We start from the raw sequence: 23,481 nt of genomic DNA on the forward strand, positions 1-23,481 counted from the left end.
TTAAATATCAAGGGAAGGCAAGGAAGGAGATAATACAGAGTATTTATTGGCTTGTCTTTCCTGACTAAGTAGATGGTAGCACTCACTTGTACTATACTAGTAATAATAGGCCAAATAGCGTTGAAAATTATTGATCTCTAGCAAACCATATGGACGAATCTTACAAACACATTGTTAAAGAAATCAGGAGACAAAAGAATCAATGCACTATGAGTGTCTATACATGTATAAGTTAAAAATAAACTATTTTGTTTAGAGATGTACACATGGTCTAAAAACTATAAAACTTAGGATGATGGTTAGCTCTGTGATGGGAGGGGAGTAGCACCATTGGGGAAAAGTGATGGGAGTTTATGGGGTTAACAGCATGTTCTGGTGGAATTATATGGTTTAGTCATTATATCATACATTTAGTATTATTTTCTTTTTGAGTGTTATTTCATCATTTTTTTGTTGTTGTTATCAACCTTGGGTCTATATCACTTTATTTTTTATTTTAATGTTTGTATTATAGTTGATTTACAATGTTGTGTTAATTTCAGGTGTACAGGAAAGTGATTCAGTTATACATGTACCCATATCTATCCTTTAACAGTTTCTTGTCCCATGTAGGTTATTAGAGAATAATGAGTATAGTTCCCTGTGTTACACAGTAGGTCTTTGTTGATTATCTATTATATATATAGTAGTGGAAATATGCTAATCCCAAACTCCTAATTTATCCCTCCCCTGACCTCCCCCGATGGGTAACCACAAATTTGTTTTCAACGTGTTTTTCTGTTTTATACATAAGTTCATTTATGCTTTTTTAAAGATTCCATAAATAAGTGATACCATATGATACTTATCTTTGTCTGACGTATTTCACTTAGTATGATCATCTCTAGGTCCATCCATGTTGCTGCAAATGGCATTATTTCATTTTTAATGGCTGAGTAATATTCCACTGTATATGTGTACCACATCTTCACTGTGCATTTATCTGTCGATGGACATTTAGGTTGCCTCCATGTCTTTGCTATTGTAAATAGTGCCACAGTGAACACTGAGATGCATGTATCTTTTCAAATTATGGTTTTCTCCAGATATGTGCCCAGGAGTGGGGATTGCTGGATCTATATTTAGTTTCTTAAGGAACCTTCATAAAGGTCTTCATAGTAGTTGTACCAATTTTCATTCCCACCAACATTGTAGGAGGGTTCCCTTTTCTCCATATCCTCTGCAGCACTTGTTATTTGTAGACTTTTTGATGATGGCCATTCTGACCAGTGTGAGGTGATACCTCATTGTAGTTTTGATTTGTATTTCTCTAATACGAGTGATGTTGAGCATAGTTTCATGTGTTTTTAGGCCATAGATTATTCTTTTCTTAACTGTTATGCATAGTTGTTATGATTGAAGGAAACCTGGATTTGAATCCCAGCTTTGGTCCTCACCTCACTAGCACTATAATTTGGGACAAAGTATTGAACATCTTCTGAATCTATTTCTTCATCTGTAAGAAGAGGTAATGTTTTAGCTTCACATCTTTGAGATACTAAAAGTAAAGGTATTATTCCTGTGTTTGCCAGTGTTAGCACATAGCTATTCAAGGTTACTGCTCCTACAAAAATATAGACTAGACTCACTGTCATTATATTTTTTGTCACATGGTAAAGGTCAGTCATGCAATTTGCCAGGATCATCTACATCAGCAGTCCCCAACCTTTTTGGCACCAGGGACCGTTTTTGTGGAAGCCAACCCGCTCACCTCCTGCTGTGCGGCCCAGTTTCTAACAGGCCATGGACCAGTACCAGTCCGTGGCCCAAGGGTTGGGGACCCCTGATCTACACAACAGCATTTAACACAGTCTCCACATGAAAGGCCTTTATTGAATGTTGTTTGTTCGTCTATCCTGCCAGTTGAAAAGACTATCCTTTGCAGATGTTCTACTGAATGATAAGATCTAAGAGTATAAAACTCCTCTATGGAAAATTAGGAGAAAGAATGCTCCAAAGCTGGCTGTAGCTCCATGTGCCATGAGGCAGACTTTTACTGTCCTAAGTCATGGTTCCTTCACTTGTCATAATAAATTCTAGTTAATTGCCCTCAACTGACTTTAGTGAAGGAGAATTAGATACTATCTATGGAGCTTTTTAATCTTATAAAAAGACTATCCCTAATTAAATTCATACACTCAAATGCAAAATTAATGACAATGTTAATTTTTTATTTTTCATTTTTATGAACAGGCTTATGACTATAGATATTAACGAATTGCTTGTTGAGACATAGATATGTATTTAATTTTACAATGTTTCCATGTTTTTTCCAAGACAATTTTAATGCATCGTTGAAAATCTTCAATTGGAACCTTTTCCCAGCAGCCTATTTTTATTATTGGCAAAAGTCGAAGGATCCACGTCTTCAGACTTTCATGGCAAAGTAGTTATCTGTATTTAATTTATTTTAGCCATTTTGAAAATATTCATGAAGGTTTTTAGACATATACCATTTGTATTCAGAAGAAGGAAGAGAACATTCACTTCTTTCCAATCTGGTCGAAGAGACAAAGGGTGTTAGAAGCTAGTATGCAGTCTCTCTAAAAGGTGTCCATTGTTGTATAATGTTTTATACATGCTTTACTGTAAGATGACAGACAGTTGCTCTACAAGGCTCTGAAATCCCAAACATAACTAGGATCTTGTAATGAGCACCATCATGTAGGGAGATGCTTCTGACCCATTGTGAATCAGAGAAAAAAAAGTACAAAATCACCTAACTCAACTGTTGCCATATGAACTAATTATCTTCCAAGTTCCACTGTTGTTTTACTACTTCAGGCTGAACTGGAGAAGGTGCGTGTTGGCATCCCATCAAAGATGATTGAAAATGACTTTAGAGAGAAGTACACGTTTTAGTTGGGATAGTTACACGGGTGTTTCATAAAGTGATGAATAAAACCTGGTCATCAGTCCCGACACAGTGGGGTATCGAGGCAGAGAAGTCTGGTGCTTGGCGCCATATGCAAGAAGTTAAGTGGTGCTGGCACTTGACCAACACTAGCAATGCAATAATGGTGCACTTTGAGGCATCCCACTTACTCCAGGCCCCACCAGAGAATGGTCGACGTTGCTTTCTTGGCATTTATAATCGACTTCTCAATTATGACCTTGGCAATGGAGGTGAGCCTAAATTTTAAGAGTTAGCATTCATGAAAGCAGACTGTCCCAGGGTAAAGTTATCCAATCACATTTTACTACTCCATAAACATTTTGTTCTTTTAATATTCACAGAAAAAATTAATGACCTCTTCAAAATAATCAGGATGGTCAGGGTCCCTTTTTAGTTTGGAAAGGGTTTCTGAAGCATTCAATCTTTTTGTTTTGGGTTAAGACTTCGGACCGTAAGCCAAGTTGCAGTTTTCCCCAATTTCAGACATCTGCTTTACAATGTTGCTGAAAGCATTCCCCCACCACATGAAACCCCGCATCGGGGTTATACAGTGATGTAAAGTTTATTGAAACATTTTTACATTTGCTTTCTTTGACCGCAATAGTCATTTTGCTGTGACATATGCAATTAAACAGAACAGTGTAAATGCACTGACATTGATAGGATTCTCATTTGATTCTAGTGAATGCTGTTATTGTTCGCATGCATGCCAGGCTGCTATTGACAAAGGTCTAGCAATATGAGTGGGTTATCCTAGAACAGAAAAGCTCATTCTTTCATTTCTTAATTTTTATTGAAGTATAGTTGATGTACAGTTTGTGTTAGTTTCAGGTGAACAGCACAGTGATTCAGCTGTACATATTTTTTTCAGATTCTTTCCCCTTACACATTATTGCAAACTATTGAGTAGAGTTCCCTGTGCTCTATAGTAGGTCCTTGTTGATTACCTATTTTATGTATAGTAGTGTATGTGTATGTCTGAGTTAATCCCAACTTCCTAATTTGTTCCTCACCATTCCCCTTTGATAACTTTAAGTTTGTTTTCTGTCTGTTGTTTTATTACTATTGTAATAGTATTATTAAATATCTAAAGTGAGTTATTGGCTTTTTAGGGCCCAGAGCTCAGAATCCAAAGGTGAGTTACAGGCTTCTTAGGGCCCAGAGCTCAGAATTCAAAATGACCCTTCTTTGGTTGGATCAACATCTGCTGTTTGGTCGTGACACTAGCCTGAAGTGTTGAGTTTGTTACCTCTGTGTTCAGGGAAAAGGGAAAATGAGAAAGGATCAAGAGAGAGATGTAAGTGGGAGAGTCCCATGTTACTAAACTATGTGTGGATGTGTACCTGGGCCTTATACAGGTGAGAACTGGTATGAGAATGAGGGGGATGCTGGGGGTGAGGGGTGAATCAGGCCTTAGTTACTCTAGTACATCTCTAAACACCGACACACAACCCTCAGCCTCTTCTCTGAGCCTCACATTACTTCCTTGCTTTATGGCAACTCTGTGAGATCTGGAAATGAAAAGAGTGCGAGAAAATTCATAAGATTTCTCATATATGTGAACATGTATGTTTATTTAGTTAAAGACTCACTGAAGTGTGGCTGAAAATACTGTGTACCCCAGATACATATTTTAGGGGGTGAATTTTCATAATTAACATTTTTAAGTTCTTCTGTGAGATTCATGAACAATGCTGAACTGAAAACTTGGAGGTGGTCTTTAGTAGGGCTCAGAGACAGCTGTTGGGGCGTGAACATCTTGAACTGCTATGCAGACACTTGTGGGTTGGTATGGATATGCATTTGTGATTTCCTTGTACATTTCATTAGAAACTCAAAGAGGTAAGATGAAGTATGGTTAAGGTGTAAGTTGCCTCAAGATCAAAAGAACTAACCCTTTGACTTGCAAATCCCCTGAAAGGGAAGGAGGGGCGGCAAGTTGAGAAGCCCCTCAGGAAGTGGAAGGGCTCGGCCTTCTACTGAGAATTAGTGAAGGAAATTCACCAGAGTCAGGAAACAGCCATGACAGCCCAGTCACCAGGGGGCTGGGCAAAGGTTCGATTAGACTGGAGATTGATGGGCGGAGAGAGCGAGAGTCGGGCCCATTACCAAAGAGATGTTTTCAGCATCAGCCACAGCTGCACAACAAAACGGCTTCCTTTTTCCTCATGTTCTTCCCGGCATCGTAAATCCGCAAACTGCTCCTCAAACCACATCCTGCAGCGTGCAGCCAGAGCACTGGCCCTGCTGTGCTCTGGAACCAGCCATACTGGGGATACAGCTGGTCACAGTCCCTAGTGATGCTTTTGTCAGAGCTCTACTGGGCCCTGAGTTGCCTTTGGGTGCAACGGCTCCAGGGTTCTCGTAGGAACACACGTCCTGAATCAATTACAACCAGACCAGTACTGGGCCACAGACAAGCCCCATAATCATTTTCTTAGCTCTCCTGTCCAAAGTTGGGCTGGTGTTGGCCAGTCTCTGCTGGTCTCAGTCCTGAACTGGCTGGGCTGTTGAGCTGGTCCCTATGTCTCTGCTCCCATTGGGATGAGCAGACTATCCAGAATGTTCTCCCCATGGCAGAGGCCCAAGAGGGCCACAGACTCTCAAGGGCTTGTGATGTCTCCTCTTGCCACTAGTGTGTTGTCACTGCAGCCTTGTTCTCTTGGCCAGAGCAGGTCGCATAGCCAAATCCAAAGCCATGAGGTAAAAGACAACATATCCCATCTCTTTAGAAGAAGTAGCCACAAAGTCACTTAGATATGGATCGTGGGCGGGGTGGAGAATGAGAAGCAAAAAAATGGAACCTCCTACATCTCCATTAGTGAGGTCAATGTCTCATACATGATCTGGGTCTGTTCTTACCCTCTGTGAGTCTCAAAATTGATGAGATCCAAGATTGAATGGTCATCATGATGCGAGAGGGGGGAGGGATGTGTGGTCACTTGCTTTCTTTCCATCCCACAGCACCTAGTAACACATGACCAGGCACAGTGCTTAAGATACTGCTGCTCCCATCCACGTGGAACAGAATTTGCAAAACAGTCATCTTAGTTGGTCTTTCCACTTAGAGCACATGGTGAGAATATATAGTAATAAATATAGGTCGCTGTCCTTATTGTAGGCAGACACTGAGCACTCGAGTTGATTGGTGGGCACCTGAAGAAGTCACAAAGCTTTTCATTGCTGATCCCAATAACTGAAAATTACACAACCTTAATATGCAGATTTGCCCCATGCTTGCTCCGAAGAACTCACCACCTCTGCTTGGCTTTGCAGGTCTGTGCAACTCGGCTGATAGCTGGATGATTGTGCCCAACATCAAGCAGAACCACTACACGGTCCATGGGCTGCAGAGTGGCACCAAGTACATCTTCATTGTCAAGGCCATCAACCAGGCAGGGAGCCGCAGCAGTGAGCCTGGGAAGTTGAAGACAAACAGTACGTACCATGCACTCAGCAGTACTGTCATCTCTAACCTGCTCTCCTTCCAGCTGCCCCTGGCCCTCTTCATTTCCCTTTTCTCTGTCCCAGGCATTGCTTATAACCTGAGACAGCAAGCAAAGAGCCAGCATGGAGTCAGGGTTTTTCCATCCAATCCTGTATTCCAAGCCTGGCACAGAGCTAGGACTCTTTGTAAATTGCCAATGGTCTTCTTTTCCGTGTGTGTGTGTGTGCACACTCAGTCGTGTCCGACTCTTTGTGACCCCATGAACTGTAGCCCGCCAGGCTCCTCTGTCCATTGGATTTCCCAGGCAAGAATACTGGAGTGGCTTGCCATTTCTTCCTGCAGGGGATCTTCCCACCCCAATAGCAGAATCTCAAATTACTAAGTCTTTCTTCCGGTAGCTTCTAGGTCTGTGATTCTCAATCAGAAGTGACTGTGGTCCCCAGAGGGACACTGAGCCACATCTGGAGTCATTTCTGGTTGTCACAGCTGGGTGTTACTGGTGTCAAGCGGTTAGATGCCAGGGGTGATGGGAAACTCCCACTGTGTCCAGGATGGTCCCAGCAACGAAGAGTGAACCAGGCTATTGCGTGCATGCATCTTGTAACACTGTCATCTCCCGCTCTCGCTCTCTCTGCCCACATGTGTTTTATTTTATCCTCTTCTTTCTCCACATCTTTTTGGTCTAGAAATATTATGCTATATAATATGGTATTTGTTTGCATAAGACCCCCCCAGGCGAAAGTCGATTGGAATATGTCAATATCACATCATGCTTTAGGGTTGCCAGCCAATCTATAGGAACTCCTTTTTAAGAAGAACCCTCATTTAACCCAGTCTGTGATTTCAGTAGTCAAGTAACTTAATTTTACTCCACATATCTGTCCTTAAGACACATACTCTTACACATAAGCTAATTTCTCAAGGGTTCTGCTGGTAGAGAAGGAAATGTCTTTGGAGAATAAGGGAAAAAAATGAATACATACTGGAAAAAACTTGTAATAGCATATGGGAAACCCGAATGAACTTTTTGGCCAACCCAATACATACACTGAGGTTTATTCTGTAGAATGGATCTTTGAGGTTTCTTCTTTGTGCCTTATTGGTTTTACTAAAGATAATGTATTCATTTCATATGGACAGGTAATCTTGTACTTCTAGACATGCAATCATTGATCAGATGTTATTAAATTATGTACAAAAGGTTGGTAAACTTTTTCTGTAATGTGCCAAATAGTAACTATTCTGGGCTGTGCAGGTCAGATGATCTTGGTCACAGGTGTTCAACTCTGGTAGAAAAGCATGGCCTGGCCATGCTTCATTAAAACTTTATTGAAAGACATAAGCAGTGGGCTCAATATGGCCTGCGGGCTGTAGTTTGCCGAACTCTTAGGTGTACAGATCTTACAATGCATTGAATTCTTTAGCCAAGTAAATGATTGATTTCTTCTGTGAACTAATCTATCCTCATTAAAGCAAAAGCCTTGAACCTAGACAGAGTAGGTCATAGTTTCCTTGAGAAACATATCCATGGCACAAGTGGAATTTGTTCCCTGTGGAGGCAGGGGGTTGGACCTAACACCAGATGCAAGACCCTGCTCTGCCTATGTGTGGGTCGGGGTGGGAGCTGAGGAAAACACGATGGATCTCACCATTATAAGGCTAGTCTTTTCAATGGCTGTGACATTCTGATCTTCCTCACTGGGAGAAGGGTAAGCATAACACAGCCTTCATCTTCGGTGATGGCTGCACCTTTATGGAATTCCTTCCTAACCACCCATTAGGGCCCAATTATTTTTAAGGCACATTCTATCATCACCTTTTTCTTTTTTCAAAATTTTATGGAATTACAGATTTACAATGTTGCATTAATTTCTGCTGTAAAATGATTCAGTTGTACATGTCGATACAGTCATTTCTCATATTCTTTTCTATTATGGTTTATCACACCTTTTAAGCTAATCTATCTTCAGACTCTTTTTGTCTTTTAGCTGGTGTGATCATTCCTGAGGGCATTTTTTTTTTTTTTTTACAAGCCAGGCCAAAATTTAAACTACACATGGACTTCAGTAGGTCTTACAGTCTTTGAGAATACCCCTGCCTGCTCAGCACGTGAGGATTTTCTCAGCTCCCCTTTCAGGTTTTCTTTGATATGAACAGAAATCTAAAAATGGGTCAGCAAACTACTGCCCATGGGCCAGATTCAGCTAGCTGTTTTTGTAAATAAAGTTTTATTGGCACACAGCACTGCCCATCAGTTCACCTGTGTCTCTGGCTGCTGCCAGCTAGCTTTATGGCCTGTATACATGAGCGTAAGTGCCCTTAATTAGAAAATAAGTGACTAGGTAAAGGTTGTTTCTTTGCTCAAAATTTCCTAGCATGCTACACATGGCCAGCATAGCTGAAAATAGAAAATATCTGGCCTCTTACAGAAAAAGTATGCTGGTCCCTGATCTACAAGAAAGAATTTTAGAAGTGCCATTGTCATGTTTTTATCCAGGGAGTGACACCTGTTGGCCCACCTGCATATGCTGTAACACACACAACTGCTCCAGGCTCTCTGCCTCAGTTTCTCAGCCAGCATCCTGTATTGCCATAGTCAGACTTACCAGAATGTTCCTGGTGATTGAGCACTGTGTGGAAGCAGCCTTCCAACACAGCAGTGGAGTTGGAACATCATGGCATTTGCATCACATTGTAATCCGTTTCCTGCCACATTTTCCTCCTGATCTTATGGGCTGAAAAATAGCTCATTTGATCGTCATTTTAAGCTCATGAGAGTACTACTCTGATTTGGAACAATCTCAAAATAATATAAGCCATTAGAATGCTCTGTACATTAAAACCTGCAGTCTTGATGTGTTTGGTTTCTGAGGTCTATTGAGCATGAACTCATCTGAAGCCGACTGAACAGGGGAATGGTTGAAAATGAAGTCTTCGTTTTCTCCTCCCTTCCAGGATGATGTCAGCAGCACATTAACTGTGCTGCTGGTGTGTAGCTGGGATCCCCGGCAAAGCTTATACCACAGGCTCTGCTTGAGCTATTGTTGAACAGTGAGGGAAGCAACCTTGCATCCATAGCTCAGAGCTGACTGACTGCGAGCTCTTGGAGGCAGGGACATGTTTGTCCTCACTACTTTACTGTACTTTTTAAAGCTTATTCTGAAAATATGTTCTTGCTTAAGTTAAAATCCACAGTTATTTTCATCTACCTCTTGTGTGTCTTGTAACCCTGTTGTTTCTAGGCCAACCATTTAAACTGGACCCCAAATCTGCACATCGAAAGCTAAAGGTGTCCCATGATAACTTGACAGTAGAACGTGATGAGTCATCATCCAAAAAGAGCCACACACCCGAACGCTTCACCAGCCAAGGCAGCTATGGCGTAGCTGGAAACGTGTTCATTGATAGTGGCCGCCATTACTGGGAAGTGGTCATAAGTGGAAGCACATGGTAGGTACTTTGATCGAAATGTATTCTCTTTCACATTCTCCTCCACCATAGATGATCACAAGATATTGAACATAGCCCCCTGTACTGCACAGCATGACCTTATTCCCTACCTTTTATACATAGTAGTTTGTATCTGCCAATCCCAAACTCCTAATTTAGCCATCCTCTCTCCCCGCTTTGGTTATCACAAGTTTGTTTTTCATGTCTATGAGTCTGTTTGTTTTGTAAATAAGCCCATTTGTGTCATATTTTAGATTCCACACATAAGTGATATCATATGATATTTGTCTGACTTACTCCACTGAGTATGATCATCTCTGGGTCCATCCATGTTGCTGCAAGTGGCATTATTTCATCCTTTTTTATGGCTGAGTAGTATTCCATTGGATGTATGTACCACATCTTCTTTATCCATTCAGCTGTTGATGGATATTGTCCTACAATTATATTAAAAAAGCATATCTCATTCTATACTTTGTCAGAGCATCAACCCAGGCCAAGGTCCATCTTGAAGAATAATATGCACAAAAGCTTTATCAGTCACCTGTTGCTACAGTAATGCGCATAATAAACACCCCAAAACTCAGTAGCTTCAACCAACAATCATTTACTACTGTTCACTGACACTCACATCTCTGGGTTAGCTGATCAAGGCTAATCTCAACTGGGCCTTGCTTTAAGCTGCAGGTTGGATCTAGGTCTGTTCCATGGGTTTCTTCATCCTGTTTGGACACATGGCCTACTCAGGTCATGTCCTTCTTGAGGAATCTGAGAGTACAAACCCAACTATGCAAGCACATTTCAAACCTCTGCTTGTATCATGTCTTACTAACTTCTCATTGGCCAAAGCCAGTCACACAGCCAGACTCAAGGCCAGCGGTACAGGGAAGTATATTCCTCCCGTGGAGTTGAGAGGAGAGAGTAAATATGTACCAAGCAATCATTTAATCTACCATTCAGCCAATAAGAAAAATAATTCGTTTTAACTCCATCCATTTTTTATTTGTAGCAAGACTTGAGCCCCAGTCCCTGGGAAAGCTAGTGTGCTAATACTGCCCTTTCATGCCTTAAAGCATGGGTCAGCTGACTACAGCCAAACCTGGCCCACTGTGTGTTCCTATAAATAAACTATTTATGGGAACACAGCCAGGCCCATTCTTTTCCATATTGTCTATGGCTACCTTTGAGCCACACAGCCGAGTTGATTAGGTAAGACACAATTCTGTGGTCCACAAGGCCAAAATATTAGCTCTCTGGCCTTTACAGAGAAAATTCACCAATTCCTACTTTAATTCCTGCTCTTCATCACTGAAATTAATTTCTGTTGCCTTGTACAGTGCTGGGGGGAAAGCAGTGATCCTCGGCCAGGACTCATTTCAAAGTGTCCCTTAGATCCAGCCCAGTGACTTGAGCCCACTGAGTTCTCTAAGCCCAAGGGGTGGAGGTCAGGGCAGTGGATGTGGGAATTAGTGAATTCTGTCAAGTTCACCTTACAAAACTGACCTTGCCCATTCCACAGCCGCAAGCTGTACCTCATACCCTGCCCTTCTATCTCATAGATGCCCACTTAAATAGCTCCCTCTATGAGCAATTATAATTTTTACTAACCAGCCTTTATCTGGCACAACTCTGTGCCAGGCACTGGCCTGAGCATTTTATAAATGGTAGCTCATTTATTGATCCTAACAGTCCCAGAAATATAAGTACTAATGTCCCATTTTACAGATGAGCTGACTGAGGCCCAAGGTCACACAGCTCATAGGTGCAATCAGGGTACAAGCTGTGTCCACAAATGTTGTCTGTAAAGGGCCAGAGAGCCAGTATTTCTGGCTTGCAGGTCAGATGATTTTCTCCCAACTGGTCACCTCTACTGTTGTGGGGGGAAAGCAGCCATAGACCTCACATTCACGAATGGGTGCAAATAAAACCTTATAAAAACAAGCAGAGGGCCAGATTTGGTAAAATGCTACAGCCACTATGGAAACCAGTACGGAATTTCCTTAAAAAACTAATAAAAATAGAAGTACCACATGATCCAGCAATCCCACCCCTGGGCTTATATCCAGAGAAAAGCATGCTTTGAAAAAATACATGTACCCCAAAGTACACAGCACTGTTCTTCACAATAGCCAAGACATAGAAGCCACCTAAATGTCCATCAACAGAATAAAGATGTGGTATATATACACAATGGAATATTACTCAGCTATATAAAAAAAAAGAGTGAAACAATGCCATTCACAGCAGTATGAATGGACCTAGAGATGATCATAGTAAGAGAAGTAAGTCAGAAAGACAAATACCACATGATAGCACTTATATGTGGGATCTAAAATATGATACAAGTGAACTTATCTAAGAAGCAGAAACAGACTCAGGTAGAAAACAGACTTATGGTTGCCAAGGAAGGAGGGGATGGGATGGACTTGGAGTTTGGGACTAGCAGATGCAAACTATTATGTATAGAATAGATAAACAAGGTCCTATTGTATAGCATTGGGAACTGTATTCAATATCCTGTAATAATTAGTCATGAAAAGAAGAATGAAATAATGCCATTTGCAGCAACATGGATGGACCTAGAGATTATCATACTAAGTGAAATCAGACAGAGAAAGACCAATATATGATATCACTTATAGGTGGAATCTAAAAAGGTGATACAAATGAACTTATTTACAAAACAGAAATAGAGTCACATATGTAGAAAACAAATTTATGGTTATCAGGGACAAAAGAGGGGAGGGTTAAATCGGGCAATTGGGATTGACACATACACATTATTATACTATATATAAAACATAACTAATAAAGACCTATGGTATAGCACAGGGAACTCTACTCAACACTCTGTAATGACCTATATGGGAAAAAAGTCTAAAAAAGAGTGGATACATGTATGTGCTAAGTTGCTTCAGTCATGTCCGACTCTGTGCAACGCTGTAGACCAGAGCCCGCCAGTCTCCTGGGTCCATGGGATTCCCTAGGCAAGAACACTGGAGTGGGTTGACTCCAGTGGGATCTTCCCAAGATATGTGTATATGTATAACTGATTCCCTTTGTTGTACACCTGAAACTAACCCAACATTGTCAAATCAACTGCTCCAAGAGAAATTTTTTTAAAAAAATATATCCTGTAATAAACCATAAAGGAAAAAATAACACTTTAAGGCTTACTGTGGTGTACTTAATAAGTGATAGCTGAATCTTTGCTTAAAAAAAAACAACAAAAAAACCCTAAAACTGAAAACTGCCTAACTTGCAGATGATGAGTATGGTAACAGTATTTAGTTTTGAGATAAAGATGCTAAAAACACTTATTTTACAAAAAAGAAACTTTTCAGTTCAAGTCTATGCAAATAATGCAGTATGTTTAAGTCCTTTACAGTGTTGATACACATTCATAAGCTTAGGTGTTGTCTTTTTCCAAACAACGGTTTGCATATTAGCCAAGCAAGTAGGTTTTTTCCCCTCTTGTGACCCTCAAGGTTCTCTTTGCTCAGAACATTCCCGTTTCAACATCCCTCTGAAGGATGAAGGACAGGTCCTCCCCCTGTATTTGGCTCTGGTCCAGGCTGGCATTTACAACGTGTAGCTGCACTGGGGCAAGATAAAAGCCCAAAGGAAAATACGGTGAATTTTTGCAGGTGCAAAAGAGCAAACATTTCTAGTTAATTAACAGGCTCTGTTAATCTGGGACAGAATCCAGTGTCTAAATAATTACAACCCCCTTAATAATTACTTATGATAAATGATACCTGATCATTATGATCTCATCCCCATTGACGAATGGTGTGGGGAATTCCACCACACCACTTCAGTTATACAAACACAGATCAGCATTACCTTGAAAACACCAGATGTCAAAACCAACTCATGAGGCAGGGGGAAAATATTCTCACATTAATTGCCACGCTTCAGATCTTTACAAACTTGTGTCCGTTTCAGAAAATTCTCACGTAGAAAGTAGTTTCACATTTCCTGGGAGGTGTTAGCGAGGAAAGGGTGACCTTTACTATCAAACGCCTGTAATACTTTGATTTGCAACAGCTAATAACGCATGTATTTTCTTGTGAAGTATAGTGCTGACTTGAAATTTACTTGTATGTTATAATCCATGCTATGGGGCATGTTAACATTGCTCTGAGAAACATCATTTTATACTTTTTGAATTCTCTGAGTCTCACTGCATACCTTAATGGAACATTGCCTTCCGCCTGCACCTTTCAAGCTCACTGGAAATATGCACATAATTTTACAGATTAATGATAATATAATGGTATTTTCCATTGCTTAATGGACTAGACACTTAGTTATTTTCTTACTCTAATGCTGTTAATGTGCTCTTGTTATTTTAGGAAATGGTGTTAACTAAAGGTGGGTTCATGCAAAGATTACAGGAACCCAACTTAAGGGGGAAGGGGTGAGATTCTAGATTTTGTTCATTTTAACCTTCTCTTGGTTTTCCCATTTGCTAAATGAAGTCAGTCATACTTGCCGCAGCTACTCCATAGGGGGTTCAATTAAGGTTCAAATGGGAAAGGAATGTCAAAGTTCTTTACTAAAAAATAAAAATGGTGTACAGCAGTAAGAAGGAAACAATACAGACATGTGGCTATTTTGTGATTCAAATGCAAGTTTCAAATTATCTGAAAAGGGAAATGGTGTCTGCTGGGACAGACAGAACGTCTTGCGGGAGAATACTGAAAAGTGCAAAACAAAAACCTTTCCGAAGTGTCTGTTAGGGTTCATAGAAAAAGAAAAGTCTTTTTGTAGGTACACCAGGGAGAAAGAGGGCCAAGTCAAGGCTTCTGGGAGCCCACTACTCCTCTCCTGGAAGGCGGAAAGCTATTCACGGCCCAGAGGCAAGGTACACCCAGGAGTCTGCCCAGAAACTTCCACAGACCTCACGTGTGCTGTATTCTGTCTGGAAAGCAATGTTTCCCCTTCTCTTAGAACTTCTGGATCTTGTGCACGCGTGACAGTGGCAGAATCTGACCCGGACTCCATATTGGAAAGAGGATTCTGGGAAATGCAGCCCCAGGAGTGTCCCTAAAAACAGAATTGACCAGGGTGAAGTGCAGAGGTTTGACAGCACACAGGCTGGTACCCTATGCTTACCAGAGGATCAATTCCATCCTCTCTTAATTCAGTCATGGTGTGTTTTCTTTTTTGAACACATCACTCTTTAAGTGAGTATATTCTAAATCCAGCACATGATGTTTGAAAGAATGTCGTTAAGTCAAAGACCAGTGAAGTTTTTCTCTCTACAGCAGGTAAGGTACCATATGTCAACATCCAGTGAGACTGGTTTCTACTATAACATGTTAAGAATTGAACTCTGAATCATTCACTATTTATTAAGAATGATGGGTTTTGCTTATCTTGTTGTTTACTTGCTGAGTAGTGTCCAACTCTTTTGCGGCTACAGCCCACCAGGCTCCTCTGTCCATGGAGTTCTCCAGGCAAGAATACTGGGGTGGGTTGCCATTTCCCCCTTCAGGGGATCTTCCCGACCCAGGAATTGAACCCACATCTCCTACATTAACAGGCAGATTCTTTATTACTGGGAAGCCCTTGCTTATCTTAATAACTGAGAAATACTACATTATGGAGGCATGTTTCAGCAGGCTGAAAAGAGATTAAGAAGCTTAGAACACTGTAGAAAGAATTCAGAACTTTTTTTGAGCGGTGAGAGAACATTTAGATTAACTAGGACATCCACCAGCTCAGAGACATTCAGGATGTTTGTATAGTAGGAAATAAAACCAAAAGGGCTCCTCTGGTGAGGAAAGGCATTAGGGAGTGTTGTTTAAGTCTGTGGCCTTTTAAATCATCCTTGGGTCAAATTCCTCTTCTGGTAGTTATTAGTCATGTGTCATTGGGCAAAGATCATAAAATAACAATTACTGACTATTCTATGTCAGGTCTTAGGCCCAGGATCTTACACATATTCTTTTCTTAACTCCTCAAAATAACTCTGAGACACAATGACAATCATTGTCCCTGTGTTACAGATGAGAAAACTGAGGCTGGGAGATGACAAAGAACCTGTCCCCATAAATGAAACTCATTTTCCATGCTTGCCTTGTGAAGTCATGGAAGATGACGGGCAAGATGTCAGTTGAAAAATTCAAAGAAGGTCAGAAGACCTTTAGAAGGTCAGAAGAAGTCTAGGGCTGTGCTGTCCAAGATGGTAGCCATGGGCCACATGCAGCTCTTGAAACTAACTTGACTATAATTAACTTTAAAGTGCAATTCCTCAGTCTCACTAGCCACAGTTCAAGTGCCCAATAGCTACATGCAGCTTGTGGCTACCATACTGAACAGAGCAGAACATGCCATTCATTGCAAAAAGTTCTACTGGATGCCACTGGTCTCAAGAATCTACTGCATGGGTCTTCATGAATGTAAAAAAAAAAAAAAGACAGCCAAATACAAAGTTCTAATTCTCTCGTAACATCCGCACTGTAAACAGGAATTTGAGTCAATATAATGGTCCCTTTCTGCCAACTCTATGTCCAGAAGGGAAGAAGATGGGGAACAGGGGTCAGGGTTCTTGCCCAAGTTTTCACTAAAGAGTGAACAGAGATGACCAAGGATCACAGAAAAGATGTCATGTATGTGTGCAATGTGGCTCATGGTTCTTGTCATTGCTCTTTTGCGTCTGCAGGTACGCCATTGGCCTCGCATACAAGTCAGCCCCAAAGCACGAGTGGATTGGCAAGAACTCTGCTTCCTGGGCGCTGTGCCGCTGCCACAATACCTGGGTGGTAAGACACAACAGCAAGGAGATCCCCATCGAGCCAGCCCCCCACCTCCGGCGCGTTGGCATTCTGCTAGACTACGATAACGGCTCCATCGCTTTCTATGATGCCTTGAACTCCATCCACCTCTACACTTTCGACATCACATTCTCGCAGCCTGTGTGCCCCACCTTCACTGTGTGGAACAAATGTCTGACCATCATAACAGGCCTTCCCATCCCCGACCATCTAGACTGTACAGAGCAGCTGCCCTGAGCACATGCAGCTGGTTTCTGGGGGATATAAAGGGTGGTGGCCACCATTTCGGGGACTGAGAAAGCACAGGCTTCCAGAATGTGGTTAAATCTCACTTAGAAGCATCCAGAAATCAGCTAAGATAGGACTCCCAATGGGCGATTCCCCCCTTTCACTGTGTTTTGTATTAAGTGCAGGCTTTAATAATTTCTTCACCCTGTTTTTGTATTTACAGGAAAATTTATAGATTATTTATAATAGGAACAAACCGGGGATTACAACTCTTAGAAATTCTCTGGTTTTGCACATTAGGAGGCCCGTAAGTTTTGTCAGTTCTCAACAACCTTTATTTTCAGCACAAGTCTCTGAGCTTGAGAAACAAGATCTTTTGTAGTTTTGTGTTTCTCCACCTTCTCACATACTCTTTCCTACAGATCTCATGGCAGGTCCTGTCACCCCAACACTGTGTAACAATATGCCACTATTTTCAAACTAAAAAAAAAAAAATAGTTTTGAACCCAGTAGGGAAGTAAGCAGGCTTTCTGACTCTGGTTTCTTGTGAAGCATTCTGCGATGTCAGAAGGATTTATGGATCAAGTAGGATGGAGAGAGCAACAGAGAGGAGGGAAAGACTTACTTGGGAGCCGGGGATCTGCTATTGCGAAACCTGTTAATTACCTTTCCATGGCTGGTAGGATGATGCTGGGAGAACACGAACAATGAGATTGCAATTGAAAAAAGTCACCTTGAATCCTACTGATGATTCAAAAATTCAGGCCGATTTGTGTTTTCTCGGAAGTGGGATTCTGTGTCATGATAGAGATCTATTTCCTTCTTCCTTTTACTAGTTTCTTTAGGCCTGTGAAGTTTCTTCACTATGTTTAATAGCTGTCCTGTGTCCCACTCCCCCTGAATCATTTTTGTCACTGGGGCTGAGGAAATAAACATTTTCTGTCACAAATGGCAGCACCACTTTGGATCGATTTTGCTCTCTAGGACATCAACATATGGCCCCAACCGCCAATACCACATCCAACCATAAGTCACCAAAAAACATTTGTATTTATGAGTTGGTCATGACAAGGCACATTGCATAAAGTACTCTTCTCTAGTATACGTGCTTCAAAAGTTATAATAAACAGACCTTTAAACACATCTCAAAAGATGTAGAAGTCCCTCTATATTCTAGTATAGTTAATAGAGTTGTAAGAAAACAAACAAAGAAAAAAAAACAAAAAAAAAAACCAAAAAACAAAAAAATCAAACTCACTATTCTCACTTTGGAACCTGCTAGTAGAACCTGCTAATGCCATGTCAGATACAATGCTCAGCGTGCTGACCCAAGACATTGGAGTGGCCCATGACATAAGGCTTTTTTGCCTTCCCTGGTGGCTCAGTGGTAAAGACTCCATCTGCAATGCAGGAGACCCAGGTTCGATCCCTGGGTTGGGAAGATTCCCTGGAGAAGGGAATGGCAACCCATTCCAGTCTTCTCACCTAGAGAATCCCATGAACAGAGGAGCCTGGCGGGCTACAGTCCATGGGGTCACAAAGAGTCATACATGACTGAGCGACTGACACTTTCACACAAAGCCATCCTTGGACTTGAACCAGGAATCTGGCAATGGTTCTAACCTTGATAAAGGGCATGACATCTCTCAACCATTTCATTTGCTAAAATATTTATCTGGGCTGCTGGGGTGGCCATTTGGACAGACTGGGGGATTTAGACACTGTTTTTATTGGTTTTGTTTTTGAGCAAATCAACCAATTGTTTCTTTGAAATTCGTCCACCGACCCACTGTTTCAGCATCGCATTATGTGATCCTGAGTCTGGGTTTCAGGGGCAGCTTCCCCAGGGCTTCTGCCTCTACACTGGCAGATGCACTCCTTTTTCTTAACAGATAGATTCTATATATTTACTATATTATTTATACCCAGATGAATATTTTGATAGTGACTTAGGACAATTTCACATCTAAAAGATGGATGCCTCAATGGAAAAAATAATTACTAAAGTCTCTGCCAACTTAATGGATTTTTTTTCTTTTTACAATAGAAAAACAATGTGCATTAGGCTTCCCTGAATAAACCAAAAGGGTTGGCTTAGTAATTTTTACAAACTTTTTTGGTAGCTGAATAACTGATATTTTCATGCACTTTGTACACTAACAGGTTTTAAATAAAAGGGTCTAAAACTCAGCTTCTGATATTTTTTAAATCATGGTCTCCAGGTACAATAAATGCTCCAGTTTGCCTTATGATGTTAATCTAAAGCATTTATGAGGACAATATTGCCACGAATTATAATGCTTTTTCAGTATAAAGAAGTTACTACTCCAGTTTTCACTGCAAGCCATTTAGGTTAAGTTTTGGCTATTTTTATAAGGACGAGGAATTATGTTATCATTTTGTTGTGGAAGTCTCACTCTTTGCTAACTTAAAAACATTGTGGATAGTAGCAATTACTATTTCCATGTTGTCATATTTACTGGAAAATATGTATATGATGAAAGGCCACAGTGTTTACTTTCATTACTGTAATGATGTAGACAAAATTTCCATGTGGATTTTTTTTTTTGAGAAAAATATATGCTATCAACATTTGTTGCAGCAGAATTCTTTAAAAGGATTGGGGGCACGGCATTTTGTTTTTGAGGTTCTTACTTCACAGAAGGCATCACAACACAGGGGAAAAAGAGCTGGCAGTGCCAGTTAAATTAATACACAAAATTGACGCAACGACAACCAAGGCTGCCAGGTCCAACGTCGTGGGTGTGTGAACACTGCTGGCACCATCTTGAAATGCTCAGTAATGCCTGGACGAGGGGTTCTACATTTTCGTTTAGCACTGGGCCTTGCAAATCATGTAGCCAGTCGTCAAAACTGAACTCTGAAACATGGTACCTCTCTCCTTCTGATGGATAGAAATGAAGAACCCTGAATCCACTGTCACAAGTGGCTGGCCATATAATTCAAGTAGGAATCTAGATGGATTAAGATGGAGAGTGGGCTTGGGTGAAGATTTTCTTTCTGGCTTTAAAAGAAAGTGACTTCAAAAACTGCACATGTTGATGAGAGTTTCTGCTGGAGAAGAGGCAAAGGCCTGAGGACCAACGGGCATTTTATTATGGTACTGAGATCTCAAGACTTTCTGAGGGACCAAACCAGTGCCCCCCAGCGAACGTGGAATTCCATTTCAGCTCCAGGCACACGGGCAGTGCCTGCGGAAACACACACATGTATGCTTGCGTCCATGTGCTTTTGGTGTTGGGAACCAGATGATCTGCTCTACCCTTATAAAATATCTTTAAAAAAAAAAGGATACAAAGACGGTAATGGGGATGGGAGAATGTTTTTAAAATAGTGCTTCTGAACATGGGGGCGATCTGGCCGTGTCTGGAGTCATTTTGGGTTGGTGCAACTTAGGAAAGGTGCCCCCGGCATCTAGTGGGTAGAGACCAGAAATGCTGCTCAACATCCTATGGTGTACAGCACAGCCCCCATGACGAAGGATTATCTGGCCCAAAATATCAATAGTGCCACAAATATGAAACTCTTAGTATTTTTTAAGCAAAACTCTCACCAATTTTTTTTTTTTCACTTGTGATTGAGTCAATGCCTGGTATATCAAAAAAGAAAGCAGGCATCAAAACCTTCACCTTTAAAAAAAATATTTACAAAATTGTTCAGAAAATCTGAAAGGCAATGCAAGCCTTTGTAAATGGGAATCCACTGACAAGTGTCACAAAGATGTGGATGTGATTTGCTTGGTCGGGAAATGAAAGTCTCTGTATGCTGCTCTTTTCACCCGAACAAGTTCAGTTCCTGGTACTTGAGTCATGCTGTCACACCCTCAACCCAAACTCTCCATTGCTGTTGCTTTCTGGTTTAAAATAAAATCACTTTTGTGGTTCCCACACCCTCTGTCTCTGCCTGTGTCTGTTGCCTTGTTACCAAGGCGTGTTTTTACCTTCACGGTTTTCACACATATTTATTCAACTTCTGCTAATCCTTCTACCACTCTGCAACATATAACCCATTTTCTTTTACGCCTGAAACGTTCCAGTGTCCACCATCCAGCCTCTCCCTAATCAAAATACAGGTAATTGACAAGATGCAAAATAGTATCCCACCCTCCCCTCCCCCCGGGAATTTAAAGACGTAGTAAGAGAAAACCTATACAGGAGCAGAGATCAGAAGAATGGCTTGGTTTCTAGACTTCCAGAGTGGGTGGAGAAGAGGAGGGCAAGGAGGATGTGTGTGGATGGGTGAGCGTCTTGACAGCGTGGTCTGGAACCACCCCAGCAGTTGGTTCATAAATCTATCCCCAAACCCCTCCCCTGGCTAACACGACTTGACTTTCATAAGAAACACAAGCCTTTTGGACCTGAGTCAGCACTCCGAAGGCTTGGTCATGGGTCCAAGTCATAAGCGGCACCTGTACACTTGTTACATGTGCCAGCCCTACCTACCCCAGACCCACCCACCAGACAGAACCTGCGAGGCTGGGGGATTCTGCTACAAGCAGACGTGTGTGATGTAACGCTCTAGGGGGCTTTCTTCAGTCTCATATCCCATAGAAACATGCACGCAGAGCCTGAAACATCTTTTCAAGGTCATATGCTTTAGAGGCACCATGATGTAACACACTAACTTTAATCTGGCTGAATATGAAAATCTTGTCCTCTTGCTGCTGCTTCGCAGGTGGCACTAGTGGTAAAGAACCTGCCTGCCAATTTAGAAGACATAACAGATGTGGGTTCAATCCCTGGGTCAGGAAGATCCCCTGGAGGAGGGAATGGCAACCCACTCCAGTATTCTTGCCTAGAGAATCCCTTGGACAGAGGAACCTGGTGGGCTACCATCCATGGGGTTTCAAACAGACAGACATGACCAAAGTAACTTAGCACGCATGCACACTGCTACCTCTTAGACAAGGATGTGTGTGTGTATGAGAGTCACTCACTCGTGTCTGACTCTTTGCAACCCCACAGACTATAGCCCACGAAGCTCCTCTGTCCATGGAATTCTCCAGCCAAGAGTAAGTGATTGATTCAAAAGCCAAATAAAAGTGAAAGTCAGTCACTCAGTCGTGTCCGACTCTTTGTGACCCCATGGACTGTAGCCCACCAGGCTCCTCTAATCCATGGGATTCTTCAGGCAAGAATACTGGAGTGGGTTGCCATTTTCTTCTCCATGGGATCTTCCCGACCCAGGGATCAAACACAGGTCTTCCACATTGTGGGCAGACTCCTTACTGACTCAGCCACCAAGGAAGCCCTTTTTTAGCTCCAGGTCTGAAGACTTCCCAGCTTATCCTATGGGCCTCAATGCCAAGAACCACAAATTGCAAATTTAATAGGTAATTTTGTATCAAAAGGTCAATTATGAAACACCTGCTGTGTGCTAAGTCACTCAGTTGTGTCTGACTCTTTGCGACCCCATGGACTGTAGCCCACCAGGCTCCTCTGTCCATGGGATTCTCCAGCCAAGAATACTGGAGTGGGTTGCCATTCCCTCCTCCAGGGGATCTTCCCAACCCAGGGATTGAACCCAGGTCTCCCACATTTCAGGAAGATTCTTTACCATCTGAGCCACCAGGGAAACCCATCAAGCACCTAGAATTTTTCAATTAAAAGAATATATTCTCTGGGTTCAGATATGGCCCAGACTGTGTTAACATTTTTTTTCTATTGTGGGTTTTAACTTTTTCCCCCAGAAATTGGATTTATTTGATGTACCCAAGTCTTAAGTTTCTCAATAAAGAAAAAAATCTCCATTTAAAAAAATGCCAGTTTCTGGATCCCATCCTGAAAGATGGGCTAATAAGGTCCTTGGTGTGGGCCAGCACCCTTCACTTTTCTCTGAAATGATTCTCAAGTACAGCCAGGACAAGCAGCCCATGCTGTCTAGCACCACAGGGCTCAGCCCCTTTTCTGTCAAGGTCAGAAAGGGACTATTTTAGGGTTTGCAGGGCATACAGTCTCTGGGAGCTACTCAGTTCTGCAGCTGGAGAGTGAAAGCAGCCAGAGAGGATGTGTCAACAAGTGGGTGTGGCTGTGTTGCAACCATGAGACTACATGTGTCCCATGCTGTGATTGGCCACAGCAGATACAGTACTGGACCAGTGGACTGAAACCCCCAGGGCACTGTCTGTCTATCCTTCACTCATGGGATCTCAGCTATGTCCCCCCATGGCTTGGGGTCTCTGTGAGCTCCCAAGTCCTTTTCCAAAAAATCTGCCTGCAATACAGGAGACCCCAGGTCGATCCCCTGGAGAAGGAAATGGCTACCCACCCCAGTATTCTTGCCTGGGAAATCCCATGGACAGAGGAGCCTGGAGGGAAGGCTACAGTCCATGAGGTTACAAAGAGTTGGACATGACTGAGTGACTAAGCCTTCTAACACTGAATTCCATCAATTCTGAAATTACAGAACTCATAAGAATTCATTGCAGAGTGCTTAAGACAGAACCACAAAAGAGGCTATTAAAAGATGCTTTAGTTCAAGAGAGTAGTGTGTGCCAGTTCTAATGATTAGCTTTACCTCCTTCATAATTCTGACTTAAATCAGCCCTTCTCACAAGTGATAGGTATGTATATTTCCTTTAGTAAGAGTTTTCAAGTATGTTTCATTTCAACTTT

The 23,481-nt window shown here is 41.7% G+C and overlaps 1 protein-coding gene across 3 annotated transcripts in view; it reads left to right on the forward strand.

The window, feature by feature from the left end:
- Positions 1-20,756, forward strand: part of MID1 (midline 1) — a 186,408-nt gene extending 165,652 nt beyond the window's left edge. For all 3 annotated transcript variants that reach the window (XM_081566133.1, XM_081566135.1, XM_081566134.1), the window contains exons 8-10: positions 6,212-6,373; positions 9,626-9,833; positions 16,507-20,756. In XM_081566133.1, coding sequence (XP_081422259.1) covers positions 6,212-6,373; positions 9,626-9,833; positions 16,507-16,855 — 719 coding nt within the window. In that variant the 3' untranslated portion in view covers positions 16,856-20,756. The remainder of the gene's footprint in view (positions 1-6,211; positions 6,374-9,625; positions 9,834-16,506) is intronic.
- The last annotated feature ends 2,725 nt before the right edge of the window (positions 20,757-23,481 follow it).

This window comes from Giraffa tippelskirchi, chromosome X (assembly GCF_054371585.1).
Source record: "Giraffa tippelskirchi isolate mGirTip1 chromosome X, T2T-mGirTip1v1.2.pri, whole genome shotgun sequence".
NCBI classification, from domain to species: Eukaryota; Metazoa; Chordata; class Mammalia; order Artiodactyla; family Giraffidae; genus Giraffa; species Giraffa tippelskirchi.